The sequence below is a fragment of the Urocitellus parryii genome, chromosome 5 (genome assembly GCF_045843805.1).
Source record: "Urocitellus parryii isolate mUroPar1 chromosome 5, mUroPar1.hap1, whole genome shotgun sequence".
Taxonomy (NCBI): Eukaryota; Metazoa; Chordata; class Mammalia; order Rodentia; family Sciuridae; genus Urocitellus; species Urocitellus parryii.
This window is the reverse complement of record NC_135535.1, coordinates 66,546,376-66,567,816: the sequence shown is the minus strand read 5'-3', so window position 1 is coordinate 66,567,816 and position 21,441 is coordinate 66,546,376. Positions and strand designations below refer to the sequence as shown.

At 52.2% G+C, this 21,441-nt stretch overlaps 1 protein-coding gene across 1 annotated transcript; it reads left to right on the top strand.

Annotated features, from left to right (window-relative positions):
* Positions 1–3,937: 3,937 nt before the first annotated feature.
* Positions 3,938–21,421, top strand: Kcnh3 (potassium voltage-gated channel subfamily H member 3). Its single transcript, XM_026407092.2, has 15 exons — positions 3,938–4,013; positions 5,389–5,622; positions 6,037–6,171; positions 7,182–7,315; positions 7,971–8,214; positions 8,603–8,760; positions 8,844–9,051; positions 12,540–12,827; positions 13,109–13,308; positions 13,898–14,147; positions 18,265–18,482; positions 19,144–19,475; positions 19,888–19,994; positions 20,647–20,723; positions 20,822–21,421. Exons 1-15 carry the CDS (start codon positions 3,938–3,940, stop codon positions 21,419–21,421), a joined length of 3,261 nt encoding a protein of 1,086 aa, XP_026262877.1.
* Positions 21,422–21,441: the final 20 nt, after the last annotated feature.

The following is a 21,441-nucleotide window of genomic DNA, read 5'->3' as shown; positions in this document are numbered from 1 at the left end:
GAACCAGGGCACACTTAACCAGTAAGCCACATCCCCAACCTTTTTATATTTTATTTAGAGATAGAGTCTCACTGAGTTGCTTAGGGCCTTGCTAAGTTGCAGAGGCTGGCTTTGAATTGGTGATCCTCCTACCTCAGCCTCCTGAGCTGCTGGATTGCACAACCATTCCCGGCTAAATGTTTTGTTTTGATGGCTGGGGAACTTTGTATGAGGCTTCATCCTAAATTCATGTCCTTGGTCCCAGCATGCAGAGTCAGGGCAGTACTAGTAATAACAGTCTACCACAGTTTATGTCACAAACAAAGGAACAGAAGCACTGCAAGATAAAAGAACTTCACCCCACCCAGCGTTATACTGGTCAGTGACAGAGCTAGAATTTGAACTGACTTGAAAACCCAAGATTTCTGAACCACACAACACAACCTTAGAAGTAAAGCCTGGCCACATTGGCTGAGGGCCAGCCTTGTGACAGTCCTAGGGACCTCCAGAAAGGAGGGTGGAGAGAGTAGGAAGGAGGGAGAAGAGGGGAGGAGCCTCTGGGCTCATTTCCTCCAGAGCCACCTGTTCCCACCCACCAGGGTACACAGTATCTGACTCTGCCTGCGCTTTCTGGTTAGGAGGGGGGCTTTATCTTTTGTGCCTTGAGCCCCCCCCCCACTTTTTTCTCCTTGCTCTGCTCTGTTCTGCTTTCTCTCCTTGTTCTTTTTTGTAGATAATACTCCTACGGACCTCCCACGGCAGCTCCAAAATGCAGCCTCCTGAGTTTCTTGTTGACAAAGGCTTTTAGCTATCTGAACAGGGCCCCCTCTCAGCCTACCCCTCTCTGCAACTCTCTACCATTGCCCAGAATGAGTGGAGAATGGGGAAAGGGGAGAAGAAAAGACTAGAGTAATGAGGACCTTAGTTCCCTACCTTCCAGTGCCCTCTTTAGATTTTTTAACTCCTTTTTACACTCCCCACCCCTCAAGGAGAAGGTAGAGGATTATTCACTAAGGACTGAGGGGACATATATGAACAAATGCCAAATCTGAACAGAGATCTGAGTGGCTGATAAAAGTGAAGAGAGAGGAGAGTCTGAGTCCCTATATCTGAACATATTATCTAAAAAGAAAGGTCAGACTAAGGGAAAGACTCTGTAGCTGCATCCCCATCCCTCCACATGTTCACATTCGTTGAGGGACTATAGGGAAAGAGTTTAAAGGCCTAAACTGCTGTCTCACTTTGGGATAAGTGATCCTAACCATAAGTATCAGTGTATCTTCTGGAAGTGGGAACCAGCATTATGCCTGGAGCTGTGAGTAGGGACAGTGCATCTCTGCCTCGGTATTTTCATATGTAAATTGGTAGTTATTAATAATAGTATCTACCTTATAGAGTTACTGTGAGGATTAATGGGACAATCCAAATAAAACATTTAGCACAGTGCCTGGTACAAAGTTAATGCTCAATAAATGTAAACTCCTGTAATTCTTAAGGGCACTGCATCCATCCATCTACTCCCCCACCATTCACCCAGTGTCTGGCTTGGCTTAATTCCCCAAACTAGCCCAGAGTATTGATGTGGAACCCTGAAAATATGAACATTTTTTTGGCCTTACAGGCCACTCCAGGACCACCAGGACCTGATACACAATCCCAGATGACCAGTGCATTGAGTACCCAGACAGCCTCAACCATTCTTTCTGGGCCCTAATAATGGTAGACAGCTATGTTTGAGGGAAGCAGAATCTGGATTTGGAGTTGGGAGATTGTCAAGGATGGAACCCAGGCTCTGCCACTTACCAACTTTGTTACCTTGAGCATTTCTCTCCTTCTCCAATCTCTCTGCCTGTGTTACTTGTATCTGAAATGGCTATCCTGGCTATTTCACAGGTGTCCTGAGAGACTCATAATCAGGTAATATTTGCATGATGAAAGTCACATTCTTATAGGTCATTTATATGTTTTCACTCAATCTGCATAACAACTCTCTGAAGTCATTATTAGCATCCCCATTTTACAGATGAGAAAACCAAGTCACTGAAAGATCAATAATTTGCCTAAAAAAACCACCCAAATAGCAAGTGGCAGAACAGGATTCAAACCGATGTAGCTTGGTTCCCCATCCAGCAGGTGCTTTCAACCTTAGCCTCACCAGTTCTCTAAGTGAGCTAACAGCAAAAACCCGCTTCAGTTAAGCAGAATGCTGGACTATCTCCTGGAGGGGAAGAGGTGAGGGCTGCGGGTAGGGGTTGTTTTGCAGCTCCAGACCTGCCCAGGAGATGGGACATGATCTGCGACTCTAGATTCCAAGGTTGGAGAACGGAGGGAGGGGAGCGCTGCTCTCTTCCCAAAGCACCCGTTCATTTTAATACAAGTGTCTTCGGCTTTGGCTTTCCTCGCTGATGAGGGTAGGTGGAGCGGGGGACACTTCTTTCTTTCCAACGCTGGAGGCTGTGGGTGTGTCTCCTCGAGGGGTGGGGGTACTGAGCCTCCTGCTTTACTCGTCCGGGAACAAATTGCTGTTTTGGCCGCGGCGGCTCTTCTGGGCGCGGGCGGCAGCCGCGTTCGCTGGCAAATCGTGGGAAGGAGGAGGAGCGGCGCTGGCAGCAAGGCAACGGGGACCGCGGCGGCGCGGGAGATGGACTGGAGACAGCAGTGCGTCCCGCCCGGTCCCTGCTCCGCACCTCCTCCCTGTAGCGCAGGGTCCAGCGCAGAGCCGAGCTCCCTGGGACTGACACGAGTGGGCCCGATCTTCCTCACTCCCGAACTGCAAGACCTGCATGCCTAAGATTAGGAAGTTTTCCCCAGCGTCTGACCTCTAGCGGTCTCCGACCCTGTAGCGCGACCTAAGAGCAGAAAAGGTGACAGGCTAGACAGAAGCATAGAGCGAGACAAGGGTCTAGGTTCCTTTCTCCACTGCACTCCTTCTACACTCTGGAGTCAAACGAAAGCCATCCGAATCACACTCCTAGGGCTACCCACCCTCCAATTTTCTCAAGAATGCTGCCTGCAGTTGCATCTCCTAGTAGCAGCTCCATTTTCCAGAGTCAAGCTAAGGCTAAGAAAGGCTTGCACGCCCCAAAGCTGTATTCAGAAGCCCCTCCCCTGCGCAGTTTGAGTTCCTCTGGGGCCTAAACCTCCACCAACCACCCAGCCTTCACCGCCTCCTGGTCGCTAGTCCCCTTTCCTATGACACTCTTCTCTGGAAATGCATCTTCTATCACATACATCCCCCCGCCCCACACACACACCCGAGCCCTCCTCCAGTCCCTCCAGGGAAGGAGAGGCTGCTAGGAGGCTCTCAGAGAACTCCCAGTCTGTAGAGAAGACGCCTCGCCCCTGCGGCTGAGGCTGAGTCAGCCTGAGCAGACCAGGCTGCCATTCTCCGAGGGGCGGGTGGAGCGGCCAGGGCGGTCTGAGCGGCAGGGACAGTGGGGCGGCAACCTCCCCCTGCCCTCGCCGAGGTCCCGAGGGGAGGGGGACAACTCGGCAGGAGGCCTGTCCCTTTAAGGAGGCGGCCCTGACTGGGTGTGCCCCGTCTCCATGGTTACCCCGGTGCAGGCGGCGGCGCGGGAGGTTGGGAGGGAGGCTGCCGCTTCTCCCCGACAGACGGAGGGAGCTGCGGGGATCCGGCGGTGGCGCCAAGCGGAGCCACCCGCAGCAGAGACGGGAGCCCAGCGGGCGAGAGGTGCCGAGAGGGCAGCAGCTTCGGAGCTTGGAGCCCGGGATTCGTGGGCGGCGAGGGCTCTAGGGGCCGCGCGCCATGCTCAGGGCCCCGACGGCGCGGACGCCCCCTTGCGCGCTGGCGGCTGGCGGGGCCTGAGAGACCCTGTTGGGCATTGCCCCCCGACGGCTGCTCTAGGGGGCGCAGGGCCCGGAGGGGGGCGGGCGCCCTCCCCGGGCGCTGAGTCCCCGCGCCCCGGAGGGATGGGGCCGGCGGCCGAGGCCGCCTAAGATGCCGGCCATGCGGGGGCTACTGGCGCCGCAGAACACCTTTCTGGACACCATCGCCACACGCTTCGACGGCACGCGTGAGTCAAACCCTAACCCCTAGCTCCCGGACAAACGATCCCCATCCAGGACTGCAGCCAGCCCTAAGCCCCACTTGTCGGCTTGGCGCCCACAAGTTCTCACCTTCTCTCCCTTCCTCGTCCCTCTGAAGCGGGGACCATTGTATACTTCAAGGCACCGTTTCCCTGAAGGGTTCAGGTCAGTGCAGCTCCTGGCGAGGCAACACTGGGTAGAAGATGTCCCTTGATGTGGAGCCCGGGATGCATTCTGTTCCCAGGAGCATGAATCCGGACCTAATCAATCAGACCCACCTCCTGATCTGGCGCTGTTACAAGGACTACCCTCACCCCAACCGGATGGGGGTTGGGGTGAGCAGTGCTCACCGACAGACAAGAGGGGCGCGCGCGCTCACACACACACACACACACACACAGAGGGAGAGAGAGAGAGCGCGCTTTGCAAACAGAGATAGAGTAGAGGGTACTCCCGGGAGTACCATGTGTCCAAGCCCATCTTACAGCTTAAATGCACCTGCCTCAAGGAGCTAAATCAGCCCCAAAGAAGATGGACTTGGGGACTCCCACCAGGATTGAGGAAATTTGGAGAAGGCAACCTGAGCTTCTGAATCCTGTGTCCCTGGGGTTCTGAGCACAGGGAAAGTCATGAAAGTCAGATCCCTTCTGCACATTCACATTTAGTGGAGCTTCCCAGCTCTCTGCATAGTTCTCCATAGTCTCTCATTCTTAATAGGGGGTGAGAGCCAATCTCTGAGCTCTCCCCACTCAGGATTCCTCCATCAGCTTTTCCATTATGCTTGGCTTTTGCGGGCCTGCTGATTCAGCACCCCGGCTCCCCAGTACATGCCTGGCTCTAGTTTTCAGCCACCATTCTTACACCCCCATTCATAATCATACTATTTCTTGAACAGATTAGACAGGTGGGGCTCAAACACTGAGGGCAGATGGACACTGGGCTGGGTTGCTTCCCAGTCCAGGTGGGTCCCAGTTGTAGGAGCCACAGCCAATCTAGTTATCTGGCTTGTGGGTGAGCCTGGAAGAAATAGAGGAGTTGCTGAAGCCAGTCTAGGGCAGGTGGTGTAATCCTTTGGACATCACCAACCCCACTCCTTACCCCAAACTGCTCAGGATACACTCCAGAGGGCACAATGCCCACAAAGGGCTATACTCACCAAACTGTGTTCTTACATGCTTCTCAAATGCATTCAAATACATTGGACTAAGAAGGGACCCTTGCAGGGCACTGACATACAGGTGACACACTGAGTGCCATTCACAAACAGCTCTTGCCCAGTACACACTACAGGTTTCCTGGGATTTGTAAAACCAGTTGTAGACTTTTTGCCTCTTCACTCCTCTAAGAGGTGCTCTCTTGCAGATAGTAACTTCGTGCTGGGCAATGCCCAGGTGGCAGGGCTCTTCCCTGTTGTCTACTGCTCTGATGGCTTCTGTGACCTTACGGGCTTCTCCCGGGCTGAGGTCATGCAGCGGGGCTGTGCCTGCTCTTTCCTCTATGGACCAGATACCAGTGAGCTCGTCCGCCAACAGATTCGAAAGGCCCTGGATGAGCACAAGGAATTCAAGGCTGAGCTGATCCTATACCGGAAAAGCGGTGAGGAGCCATCTTGTCTTACCTTTACAGCCTCAGCCATCCAGATACCTAGTCCATCCACTGTCCCTCCTCCTTTGCCTTCCCATCTTCCCATGCACCATGCACATTTCCATCCCCTCTTTCTCCACCCTACCTCCTCTCCACCATCCTCACCCTAGCTTCAGCCTCTGCTCAGTTCCAGTCTTGGGTTTCCCACATCCAACAGGAAAACATCCCATCTCAGCAGGACACATGTCTGACAGCCATGTCTGCTCTCCCTTGCTCCCCTTGTCCTGAGTGAAGCAGTACTGTTTCTCCTCCCTCAGGAAGCCCTGCTTCTTCTTATGTTTTGCCCAGCATGTCAGTGGACAGGTCCTCTGTCGTCTTAGGCAGGGCTGAGAATGGGAGGTAGGATGAGTCTGTTTTTATGCCCAGGGCTTCCTTTCTGGTGTCTTCTGGATGTGATACCCATAAAGAATGAGAAAGGGGAGGTGGCCCTCTTCCTGGTCTCTCACAAGGACATCAGTGACACCAAGAACCGAGGGGGCCCTGACAGCTGGAAGGAGACAGGTGGGTGCCTGTTGGGGTATTGATTTAGTTGATGTGGCTGTTTGTTGGGTACCCCAGGCTTGGGTAGGGCCTTAGCATCCAGTCTGGGTTTATGGGTCCCCCTCCCTCTTGTACTCACAGGGTCCTACTCTGGCTGGCTGAGAGGGCTGTGCTGCTCTCATCTGTGCATGCCCAGGGATGGGAATCTTATTTCCAAATAGGCCTGTTGAGACAAAGTTGGAGTTTTAAAGTTAACTTTATTAAGAAGTTGAAAGCAAATTCCACTCATGCTTATGAAGCACTCCTTTCCCACTAGTAGTGAGGTTGACCACAGACTTTTCCTTTTCCCCACAGCATACCTGTCAGGAGAGCCCCAGCCTTCTTTTAAATTCTTGGAGTCTTTCCCCCACCTTTTCTCCCCAGAGACATAGACAGAGGTTTATTTAGGAAAGCAACTATGTATTCAAGGGCTATCTCCAGAGAGAAGATAGCACTTGCTCCCTTCTTGTGTCCCTCCAATGGCTGGGGCAGGCCTTTGGGCAGGTCACAGAATTGTCATCAGATGCTGCTCCAAGGACTCTTGGGATATAGGGGGCACATTCCATTCCAATTCTCTACCCCACCCCTGTGTCTGCTTCTCCAATATCGTCAATATCACCTTCTGACCCCTGCATCTGAACCCTGGGCTCCTTCTCTGAGCTCCCACACCTCTGATGATGGCTTTCTACTAACTCTGCCTTCCTTCTCTGTGACCAAACTCCCTCTCCCAGGCCTTTCCCTGTAAACCTTCTCCTGTTTTCTCCTGGAAACCTTCTAGAAGTGGTGTCTATAATGCCAATCTGCCCATTTCTATGCTTGGCAAGTGGCTTCAGGAAATAAGGAATGCCTAAGCCCCCAACTCTAAACAGACAAAATGGTCAATAAGCCAGATCAGTCCATGGGCCAGCAACTGGTGTCCCACACCCAGAACCCTGTGATGGGGTATGTGGGTATACCCCACACCATCTTTATGGGCCCCTCTTCTTTTTCAGGTGGTGGCCGGCGCCGATATGGCCGGGCAGGAGCCAAAGGCTTTAATGCCAACCGGCGGCGGAGCAGGGCTGTGCTCTACCACCTCTCTGGGCACTTACAGAAGCAGCCCAAGGGCAAGCACAAGCTCAATAAGGTGGATTAAATACTAGGGTGTGTGTTTGGGATGGGGAACAGGAAGAGGACATGGAAGAGGGGAACTCCCACCAGAGAGAAAGAGTCCTGGAAGCCACCCAGGCCCCACCTCCATTTCTGGGGTTGGGACTGAGGGAGGGACTGTCTCATGTCTGACCCATCAAAGGTCTTGGCTTTAGACTCAGATGTGCCTTAGCTCAATCCTTGCTTGTCCCCTAAATAGCTGTGTGACCTCAGTTAAGTTATTTGATTTCCCAAAACCTCTTTTGTTTTTTGGTACCTGGGATTGAACCCAAGGGCACTTTTCCACTTTCTTGATTGTTTTTTTTTTTTTTTTTTTTTTGAGACAGGGCCTCACCAAGTTGCTTAGGGCATCACCAAGTTGCTTAGGGCCTCACTAAGTTGCTGAGGCTAGCTTTGAAACTGCAATTCTCCTGCCTCAGTCTCCAGAGTCATTGGGATTATAAGTGTGTGCCACCATGCCTGGCAAACTCCTTTTTTTTTTTTTTTAATCTACAAAATGGGGATTCTAATGCTCACCTCAGAGGTTGCTTTGAGAGTACAGGGAGAGGTAAATGCCTTTCTCAGACACTATCCAAACTCAGCCTGTGCCATTATCCTTTCCTCCCTGACTGGATCTGCCCTGCCTCACTCAGGGAGTATTTGGGGAGAAGCCAAACTTGCCAGAATACAAAGTTGCTGCCATCCGGAAGTCACCTTTCATCCTGCTGCACTGCGGGGCACTGAGAGCCACCTGGGATGGCTTCATCCTGCTCGCCACACTCTATGTGGCTGTCACTGTGCCCTACAGTGTGTGTGTGAGCACAGCCCGGGAGCCCAGTGCCGCTCGTGGCCCACCCAGTGTCTGTGACCTGGCCGTGGAGGTCCTCTTCATCCTTGGTATGTGTACTCTGCTCCTTCCTCTTCATTCCGTGTCAGACACCTTCGGGCTTTGATGGGAATCATCTGTATGGCTTCCAGTCCCCCACTAGTGTCCCCTTTGCCCTCCCTGTGTTTGTGACTCATGAGCTTTGAAATCAGATCTAGGTTCCAAATGTGTCTCTGCTTCTAATGTGGTATAGGACCCTGAGCTAGTCATAGCCTCGCCAAGCCTGTTTCTCTCTCCATAAAAGAGGCAAAATAATGTGTGCCTGCTTGAGTTACTGTGACAGTTATGTCATACTGTGGCATATGTGAAGGGCTCAGGATAGTGTCAAGTACTGAGCAGGTGCCCAGTGGTAAACAGTGACTGCCCACCCCATACTGACTCCCACCTGATTCCCTGCAGATATTGTGCTGAATTTCCGCACCACATTTGTGTCCAAGTCGGGCCAGGTGGTGTTTGCTCCAAAGTCTATTTGCCTGCACTATGTCACCACCTGGTTCCTGCTGGATGTCATCGCAGCGCTGCCCTTTGACCTACTACATGCCTTCAAGGTCAATGTGGTCAGTGTGGCTGGGCTGGGTAGGGGGGCTTTGGGCTGGTACAGGCACAGCCAGCCTGAGATGACTATCCTTCCCCATCTCAGTACTTTGGGGCCCATCTGTTGAAGACCGTGAGGCTGCTGCGCCTGTTGCGCCTGCTGCCACGCCTGGACCGGTACTCCCAGTACAGCGCTGTGGTACTGACCCTGCTCATGGCTGTGTTCGCCCTGCTCGCCCACTGGGTGGCCTGCATCTGGTTCTACATCGGCCAGCAGGAGATTGAGAGCAGTGAATCTGAGCTGCCTGAGATTGGTACTGGAGGTTGGGGTGGGTGTGTGCATGCTGAGGAGTGATGCCCGGTGTCAGAGATGTGTGCAAGTTTGCAAGTGTGTGACAGATGAGGGGTATGCCGGTGTGTATGACAGCCACCATCGTATGGCTGCTCTCTACCAGCTGGCCATTGTATAGACAGCCTGGTTGTGTAGGCTGCCTGGGGAGTTTCAGTCACCCATTGTGTCTTCCTGGTAGTCAAACCTTTGTCACATTCCTAAGGTCCTTGCCCAACTGGGAAGGCCAGGGAGGGAGCTGCTGCCCTTGCCTTTCCTCTAATGTCACCCTCTACGAAGCTTGTACCCATCAAGGATCCCAGGCCCTTGCCTCACTGTTGTCACCTACAGCCCACATCTCTCTCAGCTGTGTCCACATTCTCCCTGAGCCTAAAAAAAAAAAAAAATTTCTGTGTCCCTAGTGTCTTTGCTCTCCTCCATTTCACCTTCACCGCCACAGCTCCTCCCTTTGCTCACCACCCACTCAGTCTTAACTGCCTCCAGGAGGGCTTCCACCCCCACCTTCCCACCCAAAATGTTGTGTGAAAGGTTGCAGTGACCTTCTGGGGCCAAACCTTTGCCTTCTGTGAAGTCTCTATAGCAGCTAACCCTGCTGATCATGCTCTCTTGCCTTGGGAAGGATAACCCTGGTCTGGCCCCCTTCTTCCCCAGCCCCTCCAAGTTCTAGAGACTCCAGATAGGCTTTCCTTCCTCCTTACTCGCCTTGTTTTCCCTTGGCCATCCCACTGAGGCTACTACATGAACATTGCAACTCCCATCTTTTCCCTTTATCAGAACCATTCTGTTCCAGCCATTTCTAACTCTATGCTCTCAGTTCCCAAAATGAGTGCACACCTTCCTCCCACAACCTCCAGCCCTCTGTCACTTTGCAGTAACTGACATTTAGTGCATTTCCAGTGCTCAGGCAGCCTCTCATGTCAGTTTGCTCCTTGGTGGGGTCATCAGGAGTCCAGGTCAGTCTCAGAAACCTGCTCTGATCAGTTCCCCAGAGATGATGAGGCTTCTGCAAATCCTCTCCTCCTTGCCAAGTGCACAGGAGATTGGTGTGTGCCTAGAGGTTCCACTTGGTTATTCCCCCGAGGACTCCAGTTGCTGAGCAGGTGGAAACTGGGACACACCAGCAGTGTCAGCTCCTTGGTGCCTGTCCCAGAGGGAGTCTGTGGTGGAGGCTGCTGTGGGGTCAGCAAATGCCCTGACCCTGTTTCTGCCCCTACAAAGTGACCTAAGACACCAAATCCCCAGGTTGGCCCCATCCCCTACAGCAGGCCAGACAACCTTGGCCTTGAGTCCACAAAGCTCCTCTGTTCCAACCACCTCATGGGGGCTGATGATCTGAAATCAAGAATATCTCTGGCTCTCAGAGAAGCTCTGGGGCCTACCACAATGAGCATGGGCATACAGGGGTGACTGAGTCTTGGTAATTCTTTCACCCTTGGTCTGAGTTCCAGAGAGGATTCTTTCCATCTAGAACTGGTACTGGTCCACATTAGAAGATTTTGAAGTCCTTTATATTATCACCTCCCACTTCTTCTGGGAAGCTTCTTTATGGCTTTCTTGTGTTAGTCCCCTGTTCTACTGCCTGTGGTGTGGACAGAGTTCTTTCCCCAGATTCCCATTAGCCCAGTGAAGATGAGCAGTTTTTTTAAAAGATTGTGCTGAATACTGAGGAGAGAATTCAGAGCATTTCTCAGTGTGAAAGGCACCAACCTCCAGGAACAACCTTGGCTGGCCTAACCCCCTCATGCACTCTCCTAGCACTAGCTCTAAGGCTGCTGATGTCCCATGAAAATGAAAAGTCCCTTTTTACCCTCACCTCTCTATCTGGTTGTTTCCTGCCACCACTACTACCCCTTTACCACTGGACATCTGACTACCCAACTAAATAGTGACTGAAGGGTTCTGCGTGTAAAACCCCTCCGTCACATCCCCACAGCACACCTGAGATAACAGGAGTGAAGTCTCATCTTGGTCCAGGCCTTACTGCATCCCACCAAACTCCTTAGCCTGGAATTTGATGCCATCAGTGTTAACCACACATTCTAGCCACACTGAGCTACTTGACTGTACTTTCTTAAAGTCTCCATCTCCAGGTTTGGCCCATGCCTTTCCCTCTATCAGAAATGACTCCCCCTCAAGTTTGCTTAGATCAAAACCTTCTCTATCCTTTGAAACCAAGCACACACATCCCCCCACTTAGGTTTGAGCCCCCTCATTTGGCACCTCTGGGATGTAGTGCCTACTCTATAGTAGTTACTTGTTCTTCTGAACTAGAGTCCTCAAGAAGCTCCTGGCCCTCGGTGCTGAGAGAATGGGTGTATGCATGACAGGAGGGGTGTGGGGACCACAATGACTGCATGCAATAGGTGTCAGGAAGAGGGTGGTACATGATCTGTGTGTTGAGATGGGAGGGCAGAGCGGGTGTGGAGAGGTGGATCCCACTGCAGCCTGTGACCCTGCACTTGTCCTCTGCCACTCCATTCCCCATCAGCTAAACTGCCCTCTCTCCCATCTAGCACCATAGAGCTCCCACAACCCTCCAGCCAGGTTCACAGTGACTTCTTGAAGGCATAGGCTTCTTAGAGACCCAGTACACAGCTCTGCCTCCTGCCAAGGCCAGACAAGAAGTGGGCCCATACCTGTGTGTGCATTCAAGCATCTGCTTATGTGCACATGCCTGTGCAAGTGCACAGGTGCCTGCTGAGGCCTCTGAATGTATTCACCTATGTGCAAGTGTGCCCCAGGCCTGTGTGTCAGTGTGCAAGCTCCTACGTGCCTTTGCCTCTCTTCAGAGTATACAGAGGCCATTTCAGTGTGAGTGGCTATGACTGTGTCTGGGCATCTATAAGGTGCTCACATGTGTGTCCTTGTCATCTTGACTGTGTGTGCAGCATGTGTAAGTCTCAGCAGTATCTGTAACCATATCCATATGGGTGTACTTAAGAGCACCTTTGTGAAGTTGGGTGGCTTGTGTGGTTTGGGTGAGGGATGAGGTTGAATGGTGCCAGGGGGAGCATTTCTGGAGCAGATGGGCTGAGACAGACAGGAAGAAGGGTCTGGGTAGAAAGGGCAAAGGAGATGGCCTCTGTTATCCAGCATTAGAGACCAGGCTGTGATTGAATGCCATGAACCCCCGTCTCTATCCCTCCAGCTAGACCCATTCCCTGAGATTAGTACCAGACATAGGAAAGAGGGTGTGATTCTCCTTGCTCCAACCTTGGCACCAACAGGAGCCAGCTGGGGAGGTGGCAACATTTTCCTTATGTGCTTGTCATGCTGAGGGTTGAGAGGGTGGTTGGGTGTGCTGGGCTGGCAGAGAAGGGGAAAAAGTAGTGGGAACTCATGAGGGTGAGTCTGTGTCTGCATGTCCCCAACCCTAGGGGGCTAGCACACCTGTACCCTCAGAGCCGTCAAGTTGTCCTGCCTGCTCAGACCTTTCCCTTGCCCTCTCCCCAGGCTGGCTGCAGGAGCTGGCCAGACGACTGGAGACCCCCTACTACCTGGTGGGCAAGAGACCAGTTGGAGAGAACAGCTCTGGCCAGAATGACAACTGCAGCAGCAGCAGCAGCAGCAGCGAGGCTAATGGGACTGGGCTGGAACTCCTGGGCGGCCCGTCACTACGCAGTGCCTACATCACTTCCCTCTACTTCGCACTCAGCAGCCTCACCAGCGTGGGCTTTGGCAATGTGTCCGCCAACACGGACACTGAGAAGATCTTCTCCATCTGCACCATGCTGATTGGTGGTGAGGCCTGGCCTGCAGGTTTCTCTGGGCCCACTCCCAGACTGCTGGCCTCAACCCTCCCCTCTCACCTCCCCCAGGGCCCCAGGCCAGGGGTTCTTCTGCCTTAGGTGGTCTGTGGAATACAAGGCCAGGGCTGGGAGAGACACAGGGCTACACAGAGCCCATGTGCCCTGCATAAGAGCATGTGGAGTGGGGAGGGGGCAGAGGACAGATGTGTCCAGCACGGTATCAACCAGGTCAGGCCAGGCCTGCAGATGACCTGCTCTTACTGCCCTCCCCAGCCCTGATGCACGCAGTGGTGTTTGGGAACGTGACCGCCATCATCCAGCGCATGTACGCCCGCCGCTTTCTGTACCACAGCCGCACTCGTGACCTGCGTGACTATATCCGTATCCATCGGATCCCCAAGCCCCTCAAGCAGCGCATGCTTGAGTACTTCCAGGCTACCTGGGCTGTGAACAATGGCATCGATACCACTGAGGTGTGGCAGGCTTCCAGGGTTAGCCCTTCTAGCCTTTTCTCCCTCAAGGGGTTTGCACTTGGCCTAAGGAGTAGGGATGGAGGGTGAGGAATGCCTCCCTGCTTCCGCTCTCCTGTGGGGACAGCAGCCAAGACTCTTGGAGCTCCTGTGGACCCCAGTTAGGACTAGAGGCTCTGTGCTCGCTGAAATCTGAGCCTGAGGTTGGAGGAGGAAAGGGGCTGCTCAGAGAGGACTAAAACCAGGTGTGGTAACACAGGCCTGTAATCACAGCTACTTGTGAGGCTGAGACAGGAGGATTGCAAGTTGGAGGTCAGCCTGAACAATTTAGTGAGACCCCATCTCAAAATGAAAGTTGGGTTTGTGGCTCAGTGGTAGAGCGCCCCTGGGTTCAATCCCCAATACTGCAAGGGGGAAAATTCTGTAAGGAATTGAGAGGGTGGTAGGGCTAGCCCCCTTTACTCAGTGCATCCTCAGTGTGGAGCCTCTGTTGTCACCTCCCCTCGCTCCTAAGGCCTGTGAGGATGGAGAGGGCTTGGCTGGCTGGGATCCCTTCTGCCACCCCCAAACCTCTTCACCTGCTTGCCTGCAGCTGCTGCAGAGCCTCCCTGATGAGCTTCGTGCAGACATCGCCATGCACCTGCACAAGGAGGTCTTGCAGCTGCCGCTGTTTGAGGCAGCCAGCCGAGGATGCCTGAGGGCACTGTCCCTGGCCCTGCGGCCTGCCTTCTGCACACCTGGCGAATACCTCATCCACCAGGGTGACGCTCTTCAGGCCCTCTACTTCGTCTGCTCTGGCTCCATGGAGGTGCTCAAGGGTGGCACTGTGCTCGCCATCCTAGGTTTGTGTGGGTGGGAGAGAGGATACAGTGTGTGCTGTGTGTGTGTGTGAGAGAGAGAGTGTAGGGGAGACACCATGGCTCTGATCTGCAGGAAACCTAGACAGGGTGCCACAAGGCCCCAGAAGGGAGAAACAGCCAGGATGGAGTCAGGAATAGTCAAGAGTCCTGGGCAAAGGTCAGAGAAAACCCAATGACTGCACCATGAAGACACAGGAGGTGATCATGATCTTGGAGGTGTGCCTGGGAAAGCCAATTTTTTAAAAGGAACCAAGCTTGGACTGGCACACATCTGTAATTTTAGCTACTGAGGAGGTTGAGTTCAGAGGATCACAAATAAGAGGCCAGGCTGGGAAATTTATCAAGACCCTGTCTCAAAATGAAAAATAAAAAGAATTGGGGCTATAGCTCAGTGGTAGAGCACCCCTGGGTGCATAATAATAATTTTTTAAAATAATAAAAGGAGCCAATCTATAAGGAGACAGAAGAGTAGCACTGTCTGGCAATCAAATGCTAAAGATAGAAGTGCTAGGAAAAGTATTCAGACAGGGCTGAAAGAGGAATGAAAGCTGTCCTTGTGTGGGTCCCCTAGGTGGTGGGATGTGACTTCTCTGGGGCAGGTCACAGAGCAGGCCCAGATCCCAGGGTCAGGTCAGCCTCGAAATGGCTAGAGAAACTTGTTCTGGTAAAATGGTACCTGCAGCATGCAGACTTCTCTTCTTAGCAAAAGAAAGGTGAAGATGAGGAACCAATTTCCTAGATGAGGGTGAGGAGATTGCCATTGTGGAATGGCTGTGATAATAATGTTCAGCACAGGGGGCAGACAGCAGTACTAGCCCTGTTCCAGCTCCTTATGTGCCAGATCTAATTCAAACTTTACAGAACAGCAGAGGATTGACTAATGGGTTGGAACCTAGTCTGCTTGACTCTGAATCTCATGTTTACATGCTATTCCCAGGTGCTGTGGGAAGTCATGACCAGCAGAAAGGGAAACATCTCGGGAGGAATAAATGTGGCCCTAGACTTTAGGGAAATATTCAGGCACTTTGGGAAGCATGTGCATGCATCCAGGAAAAGCAATTAAAGAGGAGCATTTCCCTGTGGTTGTGTGAGGCTCTCAGTGGTGACCCCAAAGAATGAGGAACACTAGGACCTGCTTGGGTAAATGATAGACTCATACACAAAATGGAAAGAAGGTGCTGACCTGACCATGACTGACTGCAGTTGAGTACTTAATATGGGGACAACTGAGGCCTGGAGGGACTGAGGTTCATCATTACCTGGTGATCCACAATGAAGACTAGATGTATGGAAAGGAACCCAGAAGGTGGTGCCATGTTACTAGATGCCCTGGCAGCTACAGGGAGTCTATCCTTGTTCCCTTGAGGAAGAGGGACCTCCAATAGAAATAAGAGGCAGAAATGCCAGTAGGAGATCTTGGAGCTTGTGAGAGGTGACAGGCTATTGATGTCCCACCCCCACCCCCTTTTTATAATCTTTCATGAGTCCAACTTCTAGGCCTATAGGAAATTTATGCCAGGACTGAGAAAATGAAGTTATGATTGGTTGTGGTGGCATGAACTTGTAGTCCCAGCTACTTGGGAGGCTGAGGCAGGAGGATCCCTTGAGCCCACAAGTTCTAGCAACACCCCATCTAAAAAGAAAAAGAAAAAATGGGGTTATACACTCAAGTATGGCTGGTATTTTATGAAGAATTATGGAGAACTAGGGATCAGAAGGATGGAAAGGCAGATTTTGACTATTGAGGACTAGACAATGCAAAGAAAGGTTGTCAAGAGGATTGTAAACAGACGGCATTCAGCTTGGAGCCAAGAAAACAGCATGGTTGGGAGCTGGTATGGGGAACCTCTTGGAGCTGCTCCTTGCTATGTCAGGCACCAAGACTTAGAATAGCCACAATCATTGTTAAGTATTCAGATGGAGCTGAGAAAATGGCCCCTGGCTGTGGCCCAGGCCTTGCCACCAGAATATTCCCAGCATCAGGATTTATGCCACCTTTGATCTATCCTGTCCCAGCCTGAATCTTCTGCATAAACTATTTCTTTGTTGACTTGGAGGCTCTGGCTGCCCCAATGAATGTTTGACCCCAATCATGACCTGGGTTTTCTACTTTGCCTTCCCTACCATCTCCACATCTGCTGAGCATCTGGGTGCATTCTGCTCACTCCTGGTAGTTGAGACTGGCCCCACATTTTCCAGTGTTGATTCTGGCCCCCACCTGTTTGTGAACTGACTTAGGCTAAGCATTGTGAAGTCCTGTGAGGGAAGGAGATTGGGTGAATTTAGCCTGGAGGCTCTGGCCAAGGTGCCAATCTGGGGCAGTTTCCAGTCTTTGCAACTCTACCCTTAGTCCTTTCCTGTTTGTCATTTTTAAAAAACATGTTACCTTTATTTTATTTACTCATTTATTTATCCTTATGTGGTGCTGAGGATCGAACTCAGTGCCTCACACATGCCAGGCAAGCGCTCTACCACCAAGTCACAGCCCCAGCCCCTCCTGTTTGTCATTTTCATGTCACTGCATAGATGAGGACAAAGAACACACGTTTAACCTATTTCAGATGACACAAATGAGAGAGAGAGAGAGAGAGAGAGAGAGAGAGAGAGAGAGAGAGAGAGAGAGAGAGAGAGATTATTCTTCAGAGGATCACTTTGAGATCCAAATAGTTCTCAAAAGGAACCAGAACTTAAGTGGATTTTTCACCTAAGTTTGAGCAGAAGTCCACAAACATTTCTAAGTTCCCTGTATGATGCCAGCAGCTACCTGTCTTTGTCCTTAAGGATATGGACACTCTTTCTAATTGTGTGAATGATCTGGTGGAAGGCTGAGCTGCCTTTCATGGTAGTGAGTGTTCTGCCTGCCCAGGTTGCACCCTAATCCATTCCAGGAATAATCTAAAGGGGACTCTGCCTGAAGGGAAAGGAAGGAAGATTGTCTCTGTCATATACTTTATCTACATAACTCATTTGATTCTCATGTCCCTAAAAGCAGATACCTTGAGAACATTCTTTCTTCCCCTCCTCTTTCTTCCCTCCCTCCCTTCCTTCCTTCCTTCCTTCCTTCCTTCCTTCCTTCCTTCCTTCCTTCCTTTCCTCCTCCTCCTCCTCTTCCTCCTCCTTCTTCTTATTTTTATTTTATTTTATTTTATTTTTGCAGTACTGGGGATTGAACTCTGGGGGGGCTTTACCACTGAGCTACATTCCCAGTACTTCAAATTTTTCATTTTGAGAGAGGGTCTTGGTAAATTGTGGAAGCTGGCTTCACACAATTTGTGATTCTCTTGCCTAAGCCTCCTGCACTGTTGGGACTATAGGTGTGTCCCACCATACCTGGTTCTATTTCATTGATTCTAAGACACACATCGTTCCATCCCCTCCAATCCAACATTTTTGAGATTGGGTCCCAGATCATAATTGATGCCATATTAAAGTTGCTCAACCTGATGATGGGAAAACTCCCCATGGAGACCTTCTGGTGAGATCAATAAAACCTCATTGACTCAGGCAGATGCAGCTTCTCTTGTGTAGAAGAGGCAGCCAGGGCCCTGGAAGATGAAGGACCTCAGCTGCCTGACATTTGGGCCATGCCACTTTAGGTACTAAACTGCTGCTTTTAACCACTGGCCCCTGGATAAACTGCACCAGAATAGTCTGTGGGGCTTTAAAAAATAATCAGATCATAGGGTCTCTTATAGAAATAACAATGCTAAAGGCAGGGATGGAGCCTGGGAGTCCAATTGGTTTAACTTTATCAGGGGATTCTAATTGATGGCCTGTCTATGAACTACTAAAATTGATGGCTGTTCAGTCTCAGAGCTAAGATGCTGAGGTTTCAGCTCAGTGGTTTTGATCCTGAAAGTGAGAGCCTGGGCTCCACTTCACCGTAAGCCTATGTGGAGAGTCAGTGAGGCAGGCAACAGTGGTCAGGCCATGACCCTAACCAGGCCTCTGCTTCTCTCCGCCTCACTTGAAGGTTTCACAGTGCCACTCCAGCTGGAAAAGCTTGACTCTGTAGAAGAGGGAGGCTCTGTGGTCTCTGGCCCACCTCCCCTCAGTGACTGGGGGTAAGGGTTCTTTGACCTCTGTTTCCTTTCCCCAGGGAAGGGCGATCTGATTGGCTGTGAGCTGCCCCAGCGGGAGCAGGTGGTAAAGGCCAATGCCGACGTGAAGGGGCTGACCTACTGCGTCCTGCAGTGCCTGCAGCTGGCTGGCCTGCACGATAGTCTTGCACTGTACCCTGAATTTGCCCCACGCTTCAGCCGTGGTCTCCGAGGGGAGCTCAGCTACAACCTGGGTTCTGGGGGAGGCCCTGCAGAGGTGAGGGTGCTGGGTTACGTGCATGGAGGGGCTGGGGAAGGCATGGCCCAGTGTGAAAGTCTGTCCTTTCACATCCACATAATCTTTTAGAAGTCAGCAATCAAGCCCGGCCACCCCTGTGTCCCTGCTTGGCCCATCTGAGACAGCTCGCCCCTGTCCAGAGCAAAGTCAGGTTAAGGAGGGCAAGTGCACTGGTAACAAATGAGCCTCATTGACTAATGGAGGGGTTGTCAGGCACCTGGGCAGGGGATAGGCACAATCCTCCAGGCTGTTTCTGGAGAGCACCGTGGCTTTCTCTGCTTTTTCATGGCAAAACAGGATTGTTCTGAGGGCTTTTGAATTTCCCTGGATAATATCACTAGTTCTAAACCAGTTTTGAGTACTGTAGTCTCTTGGATAGTTCTATTAGCTTGAGGGGTGGTGTATTCACATTTGGGTGGAATTTTGAGGGGCAGCTAATGCCTCAAGGGCTTGGTAGCTTTATGATGGCAGTAGCAAAACAAGTCACCCCTCCTAATGGGGCCTCTTCCTCTGCAGAGTGGAAGACACTGGGTATTCTGTTTAATAAAGATGGCTCATCCATTCTAGGGGAGACGATCTCTTTGCAGGAGAGATGAATGGGACACAACAGTTGCCATGCATGTCTATTTCCTGTCCCCAGGTAGATACCAGCTCCTTGAGTGGTGACAACACCCTCATGTCTACACTGGAGGAGAAAGAGACAGATGGGGAACAGGGCCCCACAGCCTCACCGGCCACAGCAGATGAGCCCTCCAGCCCTCTGCTGTCCCCTGGCTGCACCTCCTCATCCTCGGCTGCTAAACTGCTATCCCCTCGTAGAACTGCGCCCCGGCCACGTCTAGGTGGCAGGGGGCGACCGAGCAGGGCAAGAGCTTTGAAGGCTGAGGCTAGTGCTTCTGCTCACCCACGGACTCTGGAGGGACTGCGGCTGCCCCCCATGCCATGGAATGTGCCCCCAGACCTTAGCCCCAGGTAAGCAAGGCATTGGGCCCATGGCAGGGTGAGAGTGGTAAGAGAGAGGTCCCAGCCAGGCATACCCACACCCTGAGCACCCATCCTCGCATCTTCACTTCTCCCTGCCTGCGTGGTCCAAGCTTGCCCCATCTGGGAAGACTTTCTTGACTCCTCTGTCTTCACTTGTTAGTGTATGTCACACCCTGCTCTAAGTCTGAACCCTTGTTTCATATTGCTCAAATTGTCTCCCCTGCTCAAAGGCAAGCTTGTAGGGGAAGGGACGGTGTGTTAGCTTTTTCTTGGAACCTCAAGGGTCCCCTGTCCAGCTCCATGCTGCTGCAGTCTCTGTATATAGGTACTGGAGCATCCTGTGCCCTGTAACACAATAGTGGTCACCTGTCAACTGTTTGTTGATTTGTTGGGTCCACAGGGTTGTAGATGGCATTGAGGATGGTTGTGGCTCTGACCAGCACAAGTTCTCTTTCCGCGTGGGTCAATCTGGCCTGGAATGTAGCAGCAGCCCCTCCCCTGGACCAGGTACTAGGCCCAGGGACAGAGTATGTTGGTGGGGTGGCCCCTTTTCCTTGTGGAACAGCACTGTTAGAGAAACTGGTCAGGGGCAGACTCTGCCCAGAAGCCTTCTTGCCATTACCTACCTCTGCACCACTGGGCAGGGAGTTTGGTTGTGAAGACCAATCTGGGCCCTGGGTTTGGATTCCTATTCTGTCAGTTTTCTAGCAGTGTGAACTTGGCTTCTCTGGCTTCAGTTTCTTGTTTTATAAAATGGGTGTGCATGTTAAATAAGATACTATAACTAAACCCTTAGCTCAATGCCTCGTTCACTGGGAGGATAAAGAGATAGGGATCCAGGATTGATAGTGGTTCTAGGCCAGGTGAAGCAGCTCTGGGAAGTGGACAAAGTAGAGAGGTCTCAGGAATGTCCATTTTCCTGAAGAACAGAATAAGGGACAGTCACAAAGAACAACTTCCTGAGGGGAGAAGGGTACAGGGCAATGTGACCCAGGTCTGTTGGAAAGGGTTTTCCTGCCCTTGGCAGTTTAGGCAAAATTCAGTTCCTTGGGCAAGGCAGAAGTAGTTATTCTTGAGTGAGGTCTAACCAGGTGTGTTCTAAGGGGGACAAAAACCTGGACACTGTGCTGATTCTCATTAACCCCAATCCTATCCGCAGAGAGTGGCCTGCTCACTGTCCCCCTTGGGCCCAGCGAGGCAAGGAATACGGATACACTGGACAAGCTGCGGCAGGCGGTGGGTGAGGGACAAGGTGGGGACAGGTAGGGGAAGGGGCAGGCACTATACTACTTGATACCCAATGTTGCTGACCTCACCTTCTCCTGCCCCTGAAGGTGATGGAGCTATCTGAGCAGGTACTACAGATGCGGGAGGGACTGCAGTCACTTCGCCAGGCTGTGCAGCTTGTCTTGGTTCCCCATGGGGAGGGCCCATGCCCTAGGGCATCAGGAGAGGGGCCTTGCAGAGGTACAGTCAGTGCCTCTGGGCTCCTGCAGCCTCTCCGTGTGGACACTGGGACATCCTCCTACCTACAGCCCCCAGTTGGCTCTGTCTTAAGTGGGACCTGGCCCCACCCTCGTCCAGGGCCCCCTCCCCTCATGGCACCCTGGCCCTGGGGGCCCCCAGCATCTCAAAGCTCCCCCTGGCCTCGAGCCACAACTTTGTGGACCTCCACCTCAGACTCAGAGCCCCCTGGCTCAGGAGAACTCTGCTCTGAGCCTAGCACCCCAGCTTCGCCTCCTCCTGAGGAAGGGGCTGGGACTGGGCCCCCAGAGCCTGTGAGCCAGGCAGAGACTACCAGCACTGGAGAGCCCCCACCAGGATCAGGGAGCCGGGCCTTGCCCTGGGACCCCCACAGCCTAGAGATGGTGCTTATTGGCTGCCATGGCCCTGGCACAGTCCAGTGGACCCAGGAAGAAGGGACGGGGGTTTGACTGCCAGCCCAAGGTCAGTG